This window comes from Candoia aspera, chromosome 1 (genome assembly GCF_035149785.1).
Source record: "Candoia aspera isolate rCanAsp1 chromosome 1, rCanAsp1.hap2, whole genome shotgun sequence".
Classification (NCBI taxonomy): Eukaryota; Metazoa; Chordata; class Lepidosauria; order Squamata; family Boidae; genus Candoia; species Candoia aspera.
The window spans coordinates 46,290,846-46,310,174 of NC_086153.1; the positions used below are offsets into that span (position 1 = coordinate 46,290,846).

A 19,329-nucleotide genomic window follows, 5' to 3' on the forward strand; every position below is an offset into this window, starting at 1 on the left:
TATGGGGAACTGAAAACTGCTAGTCCACAAAATAGCAAAAGTTGGTGCAGAGTACAGAAAATCATGCACTTTGAAAGACTAAATAATTGAAAATTAATCCAATGATACTTACAGCCAATCATCATCATAGCAACCGCAAAGATCTTCTCTCCGTCTGTGGTTGGTGCAATGTTCCCAAATCCAACACTTGTCAGACTAGTCATTGTAAAGTATAATGAAGAGATATAAACAGAATCCTTGCTTGGTCCGCCTTCCCATTTTCCAGTTGTTGTGTTCAACTGATAAGGTGATCCTATGGATTCCCCTAGCTGGTAGAGCCAGCTTTCATTTCGTATTGTGTTCTTATCCTCATTGATAACTTCATAGTCCCCAATACTGTACCAAATGCAGGCCAGCCAATGGGCTGCAAGACCAAAGACACACACCAAAAGAACCAAGACAGCTGCTCCATATTCAATATAGTGGTCCAGTTTTCGAGCCACACGACCCAGTCGAAGCAGCCTGACTACTTTAAGGGAACTGAACAGACTACTGATGCCCTAAAGGAACAAAGCAAAACAACCCATTAGTATTTAATATTATATAATATCATATTTTTGTGAAGAATAACTTGATTACATATTTACATAGGTTCTAAGTCCCATTATAGCTGCAAAATTAACTCTATGCAGACCAAATAAGTAATTCACCTAAAGTCAGCTTTATCCTCAATACATCCTATAAGTGGACAGAAAGATAAAGAGTTGGGTCCCAAATGAGAGAAAATTAGGTCAATCAGTTTAAAGTAAAATTGACATGTCTTAATTTCCTTGGCAATTAAATTGCTTCACTGGTTTCAGCTGAAGTTAAGAAGAATACTTACTTTGGATTGGGACAGAGATACTAAACAATGATAAGAAATTGCTCTAGAATTTTATAGGCAATTATGTAGTCAACATTGTTCTACAAGTCATGGAGTTGTCCTTGTATAGGATATGCTACCTCCCATATTAATTTTGAAAGCATCCTAAAGACCAATATTATAAGTATTTATTTAATGAGAAAGTTTATTTCATCAGTCTGTCATCAAAAAATCCTCAATTTTTAACTCTTAGAAGTAGTTTTCAACAAAAACTATTATCTACTCTTAAAATACATATGATTTCACAGTATCAACATAATTTAATAAGTAAAATTATTAACGCTATATTAGCCTTCTCCAACCTGTTACACCTGGTACCCTCCAGATATGTTGCACAGTAAGTCTCAACATTTCCAACCAGTGCTGTCACTGTCCATGCAAACTGATGGATGATGCCAGATTGAAGAAGTCTGCTCTATATCCTTAAAATCAATAATTTGCACATTAAATGGAGACAATGCTATGTGGACTAATTGATATTACTTCCTCAACATATTTCAAAATGCAATATACTCCTGCCAAACAAACAACAATCTAACAATTCCAATTAAATAATTAAAGCAAGCTTAACAAAAGAAGAACAACACATTAAGTATATAAACCAGCTTCATTTTTGCCAGCAATCATTTGAACAAAATCCTTTCTGAGTTTTCTATCAGCCCCTTTTTAATTTAGATGAAATGGGAACTGGCAAACAAAACCAGAATTAAGAGAGCATTTTTAAGAGAATGCTGTAGCTTGCTTCTTCATTTCTTCATTGATTATTTTTAAGGAAATACAAGCCACAGAATCAAAAAATCTTTAGAATATTTTATAGCTCATTAAAATATATAAATTAGAAGTTGCAGTCCTATATATACTTATGCAAAAGAAAATTCTACTGTGACCCATGGGACATATTTTCCAATGGTGGTGTTGTTTATTCATTTAGTCGCTTCGGACTCTTCATGACTTCATGGACCAGCCCACGCCAGAGCTTCCTGTCGGTCGTCAACACCCCCAGCTCCCCCAGGGACGAGTCCGTCACCTCTAGAATATCATCCATCCACCTTGCCCTTGGTCGGCCCCTCTTCCTTTTGCCCTCCACTCTCCCTAGCATCAGCATCTTCTCCAGGGTGTCCTGTCTTCTCATGATGTGGCCAAAATATTTCAGTTTTGCCTTTAATATCATTCCTTCAAGTGAGCAGTCTGGCTTTATTTCTTGGAGGATGGAACTGGTTTGATCTTCTGGCAGTCCAAGGCACTCTCAGAATTTTCCTCCAACACCACAGTTCAAAAGCATCGATCTTCCTTCTCTCAGCCTTCCTTATGGTCCAGCTCTCGCAGCCATATGTTACTACAGGGAACACCATTGCTTTAACTATGCGGACCTTTGTCAGTGTGATGTCTCTGCTCTTAACTATTTTATCGAGATTGGTCATTGCTCTTCTCCCAAGGATTAAGCGTCTTCTGATTTCCTGACTGCAGTCAGCATCTGCATATTTGCCAGTTATCAATCAAGCTGGTTGCCATAATCATGGTTTTTTTGAGGTTTAGCTGCAAGCCAGCTTTTGCACTTTCTTCTTTCACCTTCATCATAAGGCTCCTCAGTTCCTCTTCGCTTTCAGCCATCAAAGTGGTATCATCTGCATATCTGAGATTGGTAATGTTTCTTCCAGACATTTTAGCTCCAGCCTTGGATTTCTCAAGCCCAGCATGTCGCATGATGTGTTCTGCATACAAGTTGAATAGGTAAGGTGAGAGTATACAGCCCTGCCATACTCCTTTCCCAATCTTAAACCAGTCCGTTGTTCCGTGGTCTATTCTTACTGTTGCTACTTGGTCGTTATACAGATTCTTCAGGAGGCAGACAAGATGACTTGGTATCCCCATACCGCTAAGAACTTGCCACACTTTGTTATGGTCCACACAGTCAAAGGCTTTAGAATAGTCAATAAAACAGAAATAGATGTTTTTCTGAAACTCCCTGGCTTTTTCCATTATCCATCGGATATTGGCAATTTTGTCCTAGTTCCTCTGCCTTTTCTAAACCCAGCTTGTACATCTGGCAATTCTCGCTCCATGAATTGCTGAAGTCTACCTTGCAGGATCTTGAGCATTACCTTACTGGCATGTGAAATGAGTGCCACCGTTCAACAGTTTGAACATTCTTTAGTGTTTTCCTTTTTTGGTATGGGGATATAAGTCGATTTTTTCCAGTCTGATGGCCATGCGTGTGTTTTCCAAATTTGCTGGCATATAGCATGCATTACCTTGACAGCATCATCTTGCAAGATTTTGAACAGTTCAGCTGGGATGCCGTCGTCTCCTGCTGCCTTGTTATTAGCAATGCTAATTGTTATTTCCAATGGTACTACAACCTAAACCAGACAGAAACACACACACACACTACACACAATGTATGGTATGCTAAGTTATAGCAGCAAATCAATTTCACATACCAAATCTCAACAAAGTTGTAACCATTTTTTAAAGTAACTCTATCTTCTCCAAATGCTTATTCTACCTTCACCATGTTGCTAAAATTCAACACAGGTTGGATCTGTACTAATACTCTGGTAAAGGATCTCCTGAATAATGATGCCACCACTGAAAAGGCACTGTCCCTAATGTCAGCCAAGACTGTGCTAAATAACATCTAATTAAGGCAATGCTGCATGCATTAACTGTGGCACTCAAGGGAAACAGGGCTGCACATTTTTTTCATGTGTCAAATTAAGACAGGGCAAAAAGTAGTCATTAAAAACAGAGAAAGGAGTTAATACATACTACTACATAAAAGCCATGCTGACAATAAAACAAAAAGGGTTCAACAGCATTTCTCAAACTAAACAAAGACAGTACAAAATTAACCTCTTGAGGAAGAAGTCTGCAACTGAAGAGCTACCCCAGAGTAGGGTATTCCATGTTCCACCGATCTAACCTCTTGTAGTGGTAGGACACATGGAGATGTAAAAGTTAGTTCTTACATGGTCAAAAGTAAACTACCCAATCCTAGATCAGGGCATTACTAAAACAAGAAATGGAAAGAAACTGTACTTTCATATAAAAGATAATTGCGTCTAGCCATTTACATAGAGGAGGCAGGAGCAATAGGCAAAAGAAATTGGATTTTCATTGCAGTATAAACAGAACTAGAATTCTTTCATAATAGTTTCATGGTTCTGCTACAATAAATCTGCTTATCTGAGTCTTCATGTCCTGAGAAACTCATGCAGTGTTTTGCCTTGCCAGCTGAGAAGCCTGATAGGAAGCATCTATAAAGCAGGAAGCTTATATGAAGAAGTAATCCAGTCTCCAGATTGCTGAAAGAGTGAGACAAGGCTGTATACTCTCCCCCTATTTATTCAGCCCACATGCAGAATATATATTGAGGGAAGCTAGATTGGAAGAAGATGAGTGTGGATTTAAAACTGGAAGAAGAAACATCAATAATGTGCACTGTGCTAATGACATTACTCTGATAGCTGAAAATGCAAATGATCGGCAAGCTCTAGTAATGAGAGTCAAGGGGTACAGTGAAAAATGGGACTAGGATTAAATATAAAGACCAAGATAATGACAACATGCACAGCAACCACCCTCAGAATTGACAATGAAGATATTGAAATGATGGATAGCTTCTGCCTTTTAGGATCACTTATCAATAGCAGAACCAGCAGTCAAAATATAGACTGCAGACTAGCACTTGGTAAAGTAGCCATGAAGGACATGGAAAAAATATTCAGATGCCATGACTTGTCTATAGCTACAAAGATCAGAATTGTGCAGGCAGTGGTTATCCCTGTGACACTCTATGGAAGAAAAGTTGGATTTTGAAGATGCAAGATAAAAAGAGTATTGCTGCTTTTGAACTTTGGAGAAGACTCCTGAGAATCCCAAGAAAACAAACAAATGGGTCATTGAACAAATCAATCCAGAGTTCTCACTTCAAGCACAAATGACCAGGATCACATTTTCATACTTCAGACACATTATGCAAAGACCTAGCTCTCTGGAGAAGTCTATAATATTAGGAAAGGTGGAAGAAAAGAAAAGAAAAGAAAAGAAAAGAAGAGGACAATCAGCAGGAAGGTGGATGAACTCAGTTACAGTAGCAATGGGTGCATCATTGGAAGACCTGGACCAAGTTGGGAACAGATCTTCCTGGAGATAATCTATCTATATGGTTTTGTCAGCCTTTCAAGGTAGATCAGATTAGGAATCCAATGTCATGTAGGTCAGTACTACTTTTATTGTAAAGCTATAGTAACAGAATCTTTCAAGTCTGAATGCACTCCCCCTCCCTCCCTTTTCTTTATCTTCATGAGAACCAGGGAGGGTCTTGTTTGAGACATTTATTCAGATTACATTCCTGCCCCAGACTCATTCCTCTTTTATCTGATTGTTGTCTTGATAGCGGCTCTTCCTCCTGTCCCTCAGCGCCACTCCTTCTTCCTTTACAGGTTGCTAAAAGTCGACACTGACTTGATAGCACATAATCAATCAATCAATGAAAGATCAAAGTTGCTTCTGTCACCAAACCTGACCAATTGTCACTTGCCAAAGAAAATTCTGGTTTGCAAAAGATCCAAATTATCAGCTTCATCCAAGAACTGTAGTTGTGTTATTATTTGCCTGATAACTCTGAGTAAAAAAAAAATGCTTAGAACAGTTATCAGTAGTGATGGGTTTCAAGGATCATTTTCCCCCTCAGAAAATTGCCTTATTACATTCCTTTTTAAAGGGATCAGGATAGCCTCCAAGAAAGCATTAATCATCACCATAATTTAGCTCATTAGTCCACCTCTGCAAAAGGCAAGAAGTTCTTCCAAGCAGCATGCCCATATCTACAGGTCAAGGTGAAACTCATCCATCATATTGGACAGGCAGCTATCTCGATTTCCACTGTCAAAACTTGCTTTCAGGTTATGCTCAGATTTACAGCTTGAGTCAGAACATGTGCAAATTATTTTTATCATTAAAATGTTTTGCAAACTCGGCACAGCAGGTTGCAAGTGTTACAGAGAGTTCCTTTTAAGACAAGACAAGGACATAGAAGCCAAAAGGGAGGTAGTCAGGCTGGGAGAAGTGGTTTCCAGCAGATATTGGCAATTCTTGTTCATGAACATGCTGAGATACTGGCTTATTTGCAATTCTAAACGTTGCTTAGCATCACTGGGATAACTATTTTTCTGGCACATCCTGACACATGTACAGTTTTATTGTACTGTATTCCAAAAGACTGCTAATACTTTTGTTTCAAATGAGATTTAGCGCCCACCTGAGAGATTAATCCTTCAAGGGAGGTTCAACTCATGGAAACAGTACAGGCATAGGAACTAATCACATGACTGCAATGGATTCTCCATAATACATCAGGCCCATTCAAACACATTCCAAACTTTTATTTAACACTTCCTGTGGGCAATAGTAGAAATACTGTAGTACAGGAGGTGGCTTTGTTCTCCTAATGCTTGCAAGTGCGGGTAGCAGCTGAACGATTACTAGGACAAAGTGGGCAACATATTGCTGCATATCGCCCCTGCAAGATTTTCAGCAGGACTCTAAAAGAAAAAGTGCTAAGCCTCCAGTAACTTAATGGACCTCTTTAAGTAAAACTCGCTTCAGCCCATCACTAATATGTTGGAAAAATAAGTCAAGAGTTCTAACCTCAACACCTCCAGTGAGGTCATTACATGGCTTGCAATACTTGACCGCTAGAAAATAATTCATAAGTGCAGATTCTGTCCACATAAAATTTCTCATCTCTGTGCTGGCAGAACTGCTTGCACAGCTACAGGAAGCCACACTTAATGCAATGAAGTTGTAATAAATTGTGAAAATGCTTGTTCAGTGGCACGCATCATGCTTTGAATAAGCAGAATCAAAATACCAGATCTGTTACTTGTATAGGGATAGAAGAAAAGTTTTAGGCTACCAATATTATATCAACTGTTCATTCAGCATGCACAGGGATTGCCCCTTAGTAATTTGTTGAAGTACATTTCTTTATCATTTTTCTGTGGTGGAATTAAGCATGATCCAGGAAATTGGTTGTATGATGCAGAAAGCGACTTTGGGCTATAGCTTAGGACCATCGCAGTGTTGAAAGAACATTATTGAGAGGACTGTCCATAAATCCTGTCTATTATTTCTCAATACCCACTGCTAAGACTTTAAGGTCCCATTTTGTACCTAAGAAGAGCACATGAACTATTCACAAACAGCAGCACCGTACCTGTCATGAGTGCCGTTGAGCTAAAGTCATCAGCGCAATGGCACACATGACAATGACAAGGAAATAGGTGAAGGGGTACAAGTTAAGTAGCCATCAACCTACAACGACTAACGGCCAACAAACAATAGCCAAATGAATCACGGAGCCACCCAAACCATCAGCGGCAATACAACGGGGATCGCCCAGCTGAAAGCAATCAGCAGAAGAATGGAAACCTGATGATGGGCGATCCCGGAAACCCTCACCCACCGGCAGGGCAACGCATGGGACAAAGGGGGGTGACGTGACCGTGAGCGAGGGGGCGCTGACCGGCGCGGGGTATTTAAACCCCGCACCGGCGCGCTCCTGTCACTCTCAGCTTTTTTCTACCAACGCTGTACCTGCCCTGCAATAAACCAGAGCCTGATTCGCAAAACAGTGTCTGAATGTTATTCAGGGGGAGGCAGCGCATGACATAAAGCTGAGAGTCATAAACTCAGCCTCGCCGAGCCCCACCGGACGACAACGAGCCGCGGGAGGAGTAGACGGCGAGAAGACCAGCAAGATGAGGCCGGAACGGCGCGGGCAAGGAGGGCGAGCCGCGCGGCAAGAGACAGAGGAGGACCGACCAAGGCCAGAGGCACCGCGGACTCCCGGAGCCATGGACGCCCACCCCACCCGACCCGAGCCTCAGCTCCAACCCCAAGGGGAGATGGCGACGGAGGCAACCCGACCGCGGGAGGGAGCAGCACGACTTCCGAAACCAGCGGAGGACCCCGCGCCCCACATCGCACCCCAGCAACGGGCGTGGAGCGACAGCCCCACGGCGCTCGACACGGAGGAGGACGACGGAGACACCCATCAGACGGCGGAGGAAGCGGACCCGCGGCAGAGGGACGATGAACCCCGCCGGCAACCCACCCCCGAGGACGCGCCAACGGAACCGGCCCCAGCGGCGGCGCGGGCTGTGGACGAGGAGGCACGAGCTGAACTCGCGGCCATGCGGGCTCAGCTGACGGAACTCCGGACCATGCTCCAGGCGCTTATGCCCCCCGCGCCACCCAACGACGTCCCCGCACAAGCCCACACCCCGAGCGAAGCATCGAACCCACACGGGCCAGCGGAGGGCCAGCAGACGGCACAGGCGGCCGACACCACACCCCGAGAAGCGAGAGGCGGGGCCGCACAAAACGCCCGGGCCCCAAAGGACTTCCCCATCTTCTTCGATGGGACCCCCACAAAACTCTCGTTTTTTGTGACCAACGCTAGGGAGTTCATGGGGAGGCACGGACACTCCTATGACTCCGAGGCCGACAAGATCGCCGCCGTGGCGATCAAACTCCAAGACAGGGCGGCGGACTGGTACGTCCAACTGTACGAGTCCAGCTCCCCCGCCCTCGCCACCTTCCCTGCTTTCATCAAAGAGATGAAAAACTACTTCGAAGACCCCCTAGCCAAAGTACGGGCGAAAAGCGCACTCCAAAGACTTAAACAGGGCACCCGCACGGTCCCTGACTACGCCCTGGAGTTCAAAGCCCTCGTGGGGAAGGTCAGCGACTGGTCCGAGACCACCCTGCTGGAAATCTTCAAAAGGGGGCTCAACCGCGACGTTCTCCAATGGGCCCTCTACCGCGACGACCCAGAAACGTTACACGGGTGGATCCACCTCGCGGGGAAAGCCGAACACGCGCACCGCACCTTCCTCATGACAACTACGGAAGACACAAACGATGCCGGGAAAAAGGTACCCGCACCACACGGGGGGATGGCCGGCCCCATATACCCTAAAAAGAAGTTCAACCGGGAGCCCTGCGGGAGGTGTGGCAAATTAGGGCACAAGACGGCGGATTGCTTCGCCAACCGACCGCCGACCAGCGCGCCCAAGCCCACCCCGAAAATTAGCCCCAAACCACCAAACCCGGGGCCGCCGCCTCACCGCCGAATGACCGTGGCCACAGCGACACCGAAAGAGGGCTGGGACGCTTACTGGGGGGAAGAGGACAATACCGACCCCGACCAGCCGGCGGGAAATGCTCCCCGCCTGCTCTGAGACGCGTGGCGAGGCAGGCGGTGGGACAGCAACGCGGACCACCTCAACGAAACGACAAAAGCTCCGTAATATGGGCAGCAATTCAACTCTCTACCGGAAACGGAGCCACCACGGCCGCGGCACTAGTGGACTCGGGGTGCTCAAAAAACCTCATCCACCCCGACCTAGTCGCCAAACTCGACCTCCGCTGCTTCCCCCTCCCCACGCCGCTGGCATTCCACCAGCTGGACGGCTCTACAGCGGGAGGGAAACCAGCCACGCTACAAACCGAGCCGGTCACCCTGCAAATGGGCACTCACACTGAGCGCACATCGTTCGTAGTCACGCACATCGGACGGCCCATTGCAGTCCTGGGGATGCCATGGCTCGCGACAAACAACCCGCGGATCAACTGGGCGACCCGCACCTTCACATTCGGCGACGGCGAGTATCGAGCACCAGTTCCAGCCGGCAAAAGCAACCCCACGGTAGGACGAGCGGAGGCGACCACACAAGACAACGCCGCTAACACAGCAGACCTACCAGAACAATACGCCGACTTCTCCGAGGTCTTCGGAGAGGCAGAGGCTGACCAACTACCCCCCCACCGCAAGACGGATTGCCGGATCGACCTACTGCCCGACGTCCCCTTACCTCGACCAAAAATCTATTCGATGACCCCGAAGGAGATGGCAACCCTCCGGGAGTTCATCGATAAAAACCTAGACAGGGGATTCATAGAGCCAGCATGCTCACCGGTCGGAGCCCCCGTCTTATTCCGGGAGAAGAAAGACGGGACCCTACGGCTCTGCACCGACTACCGGGGCCTAAACGCGGCTTCCCTGTCCAACAAATACCCCTTACCCCTGGTGAAGGACATGCTCGCCCACCTGTCCACGGGCAAAGTCTTTTCCAAATTGGACCTTCGCGAGGCGTACTATCGCATCCGAATCAGGGAGGGGGACGAATGGAAGACGGCCTTTAACTGCCCCCTAGGCGCTTTCCAGTACAAGGTACTGCCCTTCGGACTCGCGGGGGCCCCTGGGGTGTTCATGCAGCTCATCAATGAGGTACTGCATGAACACCTGTTTAAAGGGGTCCTGGTCTACATCGACGACGTCCTTATTTACACAAAAACACACGAGGAACACGTAACCTTAGTCAGGCAAGTCCTCGACAAGCTCAGAAGGGCGCAGCTCTATGCGAAGCCTACAAAGTGCGAGTTTCACAAAGAGCGCCTAGACTATTTGGGGTATCGAATCTCCGGGGACGGCATCGAAATGGACCCCGCAAAAGTCGAAGCGGTGCTAAACTGGGAGCGGCCCCGCAACAGACGGCAACTACAGAGCTTCCTGGGATTCACGAATTTCTACAGGTCATTCGCCCGGGGGTTCGCTGAGATAGCCCTCCCCTTAACGGACCTCCTCAAAACCAAAGGGGTGGGGGACACCCGACGCGCCAAGAACCCAGGCACAGTGCTGAATTGGACTCCCGCGTGCCAGACCGCATTCGACAAGCTGAAAGCGCTGTTCACTACGGAGCCAATCCTCGCGCACCCGGACCCAGAACGGCCGTTCGTGGTCCAAGCCGACGCCTCAGACTTCTCCCTGGGAGCCATCCTGCTACAGAAAGACTCCACGGGGCTCCTGAAACCATGCGCCTACCTGTCAAGGAAGTTCTCCGAGACAGAGAGGCGATGGCACGTCTGGGAGAAAGAAGCCTTCGCGGTGAAATCGGCACTAGAGACATGGCGACACCTACTCGAGGGAGCCACCCAACCATTCGAGGTCTGGACGGACCACCGGAACCTCGAGGCCCTACGAACGCCTAGACGCCTTAGCCCAAAACAGGTCCGATGGGCCCAATTCTTCAGCCGCTTTGATTTCCAGCTGAAGTTCATGCCGGGCAAGAAGAACTTCCTGGCCGACGCCCTCTCCCGACTGCCCCAAGACGAAGAGCCCGCCCCAGACACCATTGGGACGGTCCTATCCGCCTCGCAACTGGGGATGGCCGTGACCACCCGAAGCGGCGCACGGAGGCAGCTCGACGCTACGGCGCAGCCAACGGCGGGACAACCGGCGACGGAAAGAAGCCAACCGCAACTACCAGGGGGAATGCGCACGGACCTCGCCGCCGCCCTCAAAACCGACCCCTGGTTCCTGGCGAACCCCGACAAGGTAACGATGGCGCAAGACCTGGCATGGGGGGAAGGCAGAATCTACGTCCCGGACTCGCAACGTCAGGCGATCTTGCATAGGTCACACGACGCCAAGCAAGCGGGACACTTTGGGTTCCTCAAGACCCTACACCTAACACGGCGCCAATTCTGGTGGCCCGCGCTCAGGCGAGACGTAAAAACCTACGTGGCGTCCTGCCCAACGTGCGCTAGGGCCAAACGGGCACCAGGCAAACCCGCGGGGCTATTGCAACGGGTGGCAGAACCCTCCCGCCCATGGGAGGAAATCTCTATGGATTTTATAGTGGACCTCCCACCCAGCCAGAAGAAAACGGCCATTTGGGTGGTGAAGGACTACTTCTCAAAGCAGGCCCACTTCATCCCCTGCACGTCGGTCCCATCCTCACAACAGCTAGCCAAACTCTTCCTCATCCACGTGTACAGGCTACACGGATGTCCCGCACGTGTGGTGACCGACAGGGGCACACAGTTCACCTCCAAATTCTGGCGGGCCTTCCTGAAGCTGACGGGGACCCAACAGGCCCTATCTACGGCTTGGCATCCTCAGACGGACGGAGCCACTGAGGTTCTTAATGCCACCTTAGAGCAATTTATACGATCATATACGAACTACCACCAAGACGACTGGGCTGAACTGCTCCCGTTCGCCGAAGTCGCATACAACAACGCCGTCCACACGAGCACGGGGAAAACTCCGTTCGAAGTAGTCTCGGGGCGCGACTTCGTCCCCATACCGGAGCTACCTCAACCCCCGGAACCCCAGGTGGACGCCAGCGACTGGGGACGGAAGATCGCGGAAGCATGGCCAGTAATCACGGCGGCGCTGAAGGAGGCACAGGCTGCTTACAAAGAGCAGGCCGACAAGCACCGGCGCCAACAACCGACGTTCCAGGCGGGGGATATGGCCTATCTATCCACCAAGTTCCTAAAGTCAACCCAACCCTCGAAAAAACTGGGGCCTAAGTACATCGGGCCGTTCCGAGTCACGCAAATAGTGAACCCGGTAGCAATACGCCTGGACCTGCCACACAACCTCCGGAGACTCCACCCGGTGTTCCATACCAGCCTCCTAAAACCGGCAACCACCTCCCGATGGCACCCAAGCACGCCACAGCCCGCACCGCTAATGATCGACGGGCAACACCACTTCGAGATAAGGGACATCCTCGACTCCCGCAAGCAACGAGGAACTCTACACTACCTGGTCAGGTGGAAACACTTCCCCCACCCGGAATGGGTGGCGGCGCAAAACGTTAACGCGCCTGACCTGACCAGAGCATTTCACCGGGCATACCCCGACAAACCGCAACCAAGGTCAGCAAAACCAACCCCCCCCCGCAGGCCCCCCCCCGCCTCCCGTGCCCCAAGGGAAAGGGCCCCCCCCAAGCCCGCGACTTGGGTGGACCTTCCCCCCCCCGGGACTCACTCCCCCCGCCCCGGGCCCACGGGGTGGTGACAAACGATCGCCAGCACCCTCCCCCCGCCCCCCGGCCGCGGGGGAGTGGCAAGCAAGTCAACAGGGCAACCTGGGGGCAACGCCCAGGAGACACAACAAAGGCGACGCACTCTAAATAAGAAAAGAAGGGCCCTACCTGGAGCTGAGAAGCACCCGACCAGCCACGCCTCTCGCCTCGCCGAACTGAGCCAAACAAACAGGGTGTGGTTGGAGCATGCGCACGCCAGGTCAGAACCCGAGCATGCGCACCATGGACACACCCTGGGAAGGCACGTGGTAGAGGGAGGAGCAAAGGGAGGGGCGACAACTACTCCGGCGGGAACTTTGAAAAAAAAAAAAAAAATGTGGCGTTTTGACAGCTCCACGGGGAAAACCCAGAAACCCGGGGGAGAACACTATTCGAAAAGGGGGCAGTATGTCATGAGTGCCGTTGAGCTAAAGTCATCAGCGCAATGGCACACATGACAATGACAAGGAAATAGGTGAAGGGGTACAAGTTAAGTAGCCATCAACCTACAACGACTAACGGCCAACAAACAATAGCCAAATGAATCACGGAGCCACCCAAACCATCAGCGGCAATACAACGGGGATCGCCCAGCTGAAAGCAATCAGCAGAAGAATGGAAACCTGATGATGGGCGATCCCGGAAACCCTCACCCACCGGCAGGGCAACGCATGGGGGGACGTGACCGTGAGCGAGGGGGCGCTGACCGGCGCGGGGTATTTAAACCCCGCACCGGCGCGCTCCTGTCACTCTCAGCTTTTTTCTACCAACGCTGTACCTGCCCTGCAATAAACCAGAGCCTGATTCGCAAAACAGTGTCTGAATGTTATTCAGGGGGAGGCAGCGCATGACAGTACCCCACAACCATGAGCAGAAAACACCAAGGATGCTTTTTTTATTCCTTGATAAAGTTAAGCTGGTGCTAGACAATTGAAGATTTGATCACTGCCTAAGAATCAGATTACAAACAATTAAAGCCTGAGATCTGCTAATTTTCAAGTATATGTATATTATGAAGCATATACATTGAGAAGCCAACCCATCATCAACCCTCCCCAACTGTCCCCGATGGTAGGCCACAACTCCCTAACCACATTTGGTTAGAACAATGGAACTTGTAATGGTCAGAGTACAAGTCTGTAGCTGCCACATTAACATAATTCTTAATGCAAGAGTAGAAAATAACTCTAGATTTACAGGATGGGAGAAATGGTTAAAAAAATGCATACCGAGATGAATATTGAGGAAGTCTAGTTGTGGTCCAAGTCTAGTTATTTAGCGTTCTTGTTACCTTAAAATTTCAACAATACTTTTAATGTTTGAAGGTATTTTAAAATCAATATGCACATTTAAAAGCACAAAAGCATACTGTACATTGTAGGAGTCATGCTTCTTTCCTCAAGTAAATTAAATTTAAGTGTCCCATTTTAATGAATACTTTTGGAAATTATTGCTTAATTCTGGTCATTAGGTTTTATGGAAGAGTTTGTTCAGTCATGCTTAAATATCATTTGCTCCAACATTTTAGTTTAGGCTTGTTAAATGCAGTGGAAAATTTCATTTTTTATTAATATATACCTCTTTCTGCTTAGAAAACAGAAATGCAACTTTTTTCTTTTTATTTCATGAATTTATCAAAATTACGTTTCCCCAAAAGGATACACAGTTTCTATCTGCTGTTTAAATAAACTATGAAAACCTCCAGGGTCTTAGCTAATTGAGCATAAAGGGAAAACAAAGAGTCAGTAAAATAGGGTAATTTGTAGATATTTAGAAAGATATTCCACAATTCAATATTTTTGCTTAGTTGTACTTTAGTTGTATTTACTATGAACCAATTTTTTTAAAAGTGCATTAAACACTAACCAGCTTCCCAATGGTACAGATAAAACTGCTTTACCATATTATTGAATTCCTCTTCCACTTTAAATTCCAGTCCTGAAATCACCTACTTCCTATTACATTAGCCTCACTAGTGGCATGAGCAATCTCTGGATTTCATCCAAGTGTCTGACCACAACAGAGAGTATATCCCCCAGTGCTAAAGCAATTGTGCTCTGCAGTCTGGTCACAGAAGGCTCTTGGGATCATAATAGTTGAACATCAGGTGGCCCCAGTGCTCATAGCTATCTTCAGAGGAGGCAAGGAGAGACAAGTGACAAAATGTTGCGACATCCCAATGCAATCCCTGTGATTTGCATACTTGCATTCTATGCCAAGATACAAATACAAAAATGTGCACATTTCATCATTTTTTGGTCATTACAGTTCATAGCAGAAGTCTCTGCCAATGATGCCTGCTTGGACTGGCAACTAATTCGCAGCTGAAAACCTTTATTACCACCTGTTATATTCTCATTTTGACTGGAGATGCCAGAGACTGCATTTGAGGCCTTCCAGGTGCCAAGCAGAATGCTCTTCTCCCAAAGAAATCCAAGGCAGTAGAAGAACCACAACTTGAGATATTAGCCAAGCCATCTACAAATAGCCCTGATCAACTCTTGTGCAAACACATTGTGGAACAGCTGGGAATTTTAGATTCTGGGTTTATTGGTTCTTATGCTCACTCCTGTCTTTAGACAGCCAAAGGCCTTACTCAGGAATAAACACACAAACAATATTTTAAAATAAAAATAATAAAATGAGCATGTGTAATTATTGACCATCAGCTGACCTATTTCCATCAAATGGAAGAGGACAAGGAGGTACAAGAGGAGGAAGTAGAAGCACCCTATTTGTGATTCCATGACGATTTGCTATTGTTCAGGTGGTCATCTGCTTCCACACTCCACGTTATAGAGGTAGACCTCTGTCCAAGCCCAGCTCTAACTGGACTACCTCACTTGCATACCAATATGCAAGAAGTATTAAGTTGCATTTCCCCTATTGCACCCTCCAAATTAAACAGTGCCATAGAGTGGGATGGAGATGGTGAATTCAGATGGTCCCGAATTCAGATGGTCTCAAATTCTGAAGTTGAATCTGCTACCATGCTATAAAAACGAAATAAAATCCAGTAATAAAATGTTCTGGTGAGTCCAAAAGTAAAGAAGCAGACAGCAAATCACTGAACAGTTTCTCCTTACAAACAGGCTTTCCTGATTCATGTAATTCTGGTTTCTCACTACTGCTGATATAACTTACTCAATCATTCCTAGTCAAAGCTACTCATTAAATAGTCAGCCTGGGGAAGTCAATTTACACTCAACCATAAGGCTTATTGTGTAGCTTGGGACCATCATCATTTCTCATCAGCCTAACCTACTTTACAAGCCCACTGTGAATCATGTATACTGTCATGAGTTGTTTTCATGAAAGCTGTAATTCAAATGTAATGAAGTAAATTAATAAGAATATAATTGAATTATCTTCAGGGAAGGCTATCTATCTTCTTTTTGACATGAAGTTCCCCAAACTTCTATTACCTGGACATTTCTGTAGATAACTATGCTGAGGTCTGAGGTATCCTGAGCTGGAAATAGCAAAAGGTGCTGCAGACCAAGTGGTCTGCCTTGTGCATCCTAAGCTACCTTGTAGCCTTCAGGTAAAGCTAGTCCCATGGCCAAGGTTGAAGAAATCTGCAAGAGCTAGTCCAATCAAAACCTATCTAGGAGGATATACCATCTTGTGTCAGGCCTTTAAAATCTTGGGTCAGTACTGGAAATCCATGTCACGATTACTGTTCTTTTAGACACTACCCATCACTAGGTACTTGTGATACTGATGAGTGACTCTGCTGACAAGTTGAACTCTAGTGTGCCAGTATCATGGGTTGAAACCTGGCTTGGTAGACTGTCTTCTCCCACAAACTAACTGAAATTAGAAATGGTGAAAACCAGAGATACATATTCAATGGATATAGACTACAAGGTGTTATCTTTCGGGCAGTGGGTAAATACTTCTCTCTTTGTCCTGACCATTCACTATGTTTTGTATCTAATTTTAATATAGTTTTAGAGCATGTACGTACTATATATATGGGATGCGATGGCTTAAGCCCTGTTAATTCCAAATCTTCCTTCCACCATACAGCTCCACCCCCTCTGCAACTCTTGGGGAGAGCTGACTAGGTTTATTGCCACTGGCAACTTTACTCCAGAGAACTCTGCTTTGCCTCTGATTTACTGGAGAGATGATAAGTGGCATCCCCCCCTTCCTTCCACAGCCTGACCTGGTGGGAATGGGTATGCTAATGGCTAAATGCCTTTTCCAGAATGAGACTACTGGTTCACGAAGAATTTTTAATCTTTATTACTTACAGAAAAATCAAAGAACAGAAGAAAGATGAGGAAAAAAGAAAAAGGAATGAAAGTTGCTTTCTGAAAAGGTTGACCTTAGCCACTTCATTCAGTCCCGAATTTCACACAAGCAGAAACACCAGAACAGGTATAAACAGCCATAACAAAAACACAGTCTGTACCACAACTAGCTTTACTGACTCTACTTGCCACAAAAACTCACAATGGCACGCATGCAGTATCATCAGGTCACAAATTCCAGTCTTATCCTTGCATCTCAATGTCTGAATATTTAATCAGAACAAAAGTCAAAATGAAATGCATTTTCTGGCCACTAGAAACAATGGGAACTCAGTATGAGTCACGAGTCCCTTATTCCCTTGTTATACATAATAAGAAAGGTAGCAGTCTACGCTGACTGCTACAAGCCAATCAATTTTCAGAAAAATCATCCAGAGAGTATTTTTAAAACAATTTTGAAAACTTAAAAAAAAAACCCTCATAGGAAAGAACTGAGTCAGAATGCTGCCCCTTCCCCAAGGTTCTGAGCAGAAAGTCAGTCTTCAGTCAGTTAAATAAATGCTCAGTCAACATACACAGCACAAGGAGAGCAAACTGCTTATCAACATTATTTCATTAACACCTCTTTTAGCAGTTTACAGGCATTAAGCACCTTAAGCACAGCAGGAAAGGCAAGCCACTAGAAAAAAACAAGAGAAGCCCGGTTATCTAACGCAAATTGCATGGTTTGCTATAAAAAGAGTTTTTTTCCCCACAATTAGCAGCCAAGCATTGTACTTGCTTGGCTCTGGCCTATTTCCTAGAGAGGAGAGAGTACAGGAAATTAAGCAAGAGGTGCAAGACACTGATCATAGCAAGACTAAAGTTTGCATTTGATCCATAGCAGTTCCTGGAGTTCTTTCATAATTGCTTCATAATTTTGCAACAGTTAAGCTACTTATCTGAGCCTTCATGTCCTGGGAAATAACTTCCTGCATTATTTGCCACGTCAGCCAAAAAAGGACTGAATAAATTCTGGTGACTTCTTGCTCCCACTATATTGGAGGCAAATTTCATGTTTTCTATACTTAAACCATGGCCACTAACACTTTTGCCAAGCCAAGGATCACTGAACAGGTCACTAATACCTTGCTTCAGCAGTGGACGTACACGACCCAACATCAAAAGCAGGTAACTGCCCCAAATGACCACTTGACTCAACCATGAACCAAATGGTACAAACGTCAGGGCAGATATAGCAATTATCAGTTGTCACAAAGTTTCCTACAACTGTTTGTTTGTTTAATTTATATGGCCATCCATCTCACTTGCATGCGACTCTGGGTGACATACAAAGTTAAAACACAAGTAAAATCATAATCTTCTACCATTAAAAACAATTAAAAATTAAAAACTACATTTAAAATGCAATAATAAAAAGACAAAAGAGAATGCACTAACAATATAACCATTTAACGGGCTCCATACTTCCTTGGGATCCCTAAGCCCAATGGCACATCCAAGTTTTAAGGGCCTTCCAGAAGGCCAGACGGGTCAGGGTCAATCACACCTCAGAGGAATGATGTTCCGGGGGTGGCTGCAAGAACAGAAAAGGCTCTCTTTCTGGATCCCACCAAATGAAGCTCCTTGGCCGACGGGACCCGCAACACGCCCCTTCTGCTGGACCTGATGTGACAAGTTGATGTAAGTGGGACTATGTTGCATCAATCCCTAGATTCTTGCCAGATAAATATGATGAAACTCCAGAGAGAATGAAGGCCTTCATCACTCAGTGTGAGTAATATATCTCCTTGAGACAGATTTATACTTGGACTCCTAACTGCGGGACGGGGTGGTTGCCAAATGGCCAATCCCCCTTCTGGAAAACAACAATCCGGTTCTGAAAAATTAAAATTAACCTTCGCCCTAACTCTCTATCTCCTCAGCCAAATCTTCAGATGTGGAAGCAATGTAGCTGGGAGAGAGCAAAATCCAATTGTTGGCTGCAGAAAAGCAAAATGGATGCACAGAAGGTCATTGTTTATATTGTAGTTTCAGGAGATTTTGGGCAAGATTGGGCTGTTAAACTTCCCTCCTCTGAATCAACTATGATATGCCATGTGTGTGGATTGACTGATGCTATCATGTCATTTTCAATACTTAGCAACCACTAAGACAGCCTTTTCCAGGATGATATCTCCCAAATCTAGTCCTCTGGATCTTCCAATAGTGCACCCATTGTAATCGAATCCATCCACCTTGCCACTGGTCCTCCTCTTTTTCATTCTCCTTCCCCCTTTCC

General features: G+C 46.2%; 1 protein-coding gene across 1 annotated transcript in view; it reads right to left on the reverse strand.

Annotated features, from left to right (window-relative positions):
- KCNH1 (potassium voltage-gated channel subfamily H member 1) overlaps positions 1 to 19,329 on the reverse strand; it is a 239,199-nt gene that overhangs the window by 166,590 nt on the left and 53,280 nt on the right. Inside the window, exon 7 of the mRNA XM_063290081.1 lies at positions 113 to 539. Within this exon, the coding sequence (XP_063146151.1) occupies positions 113 to 539 (427 nt within the window). The remainder of the gene's footprint in view (positions 1 to 112; positions 540 to 19,329) is intronic.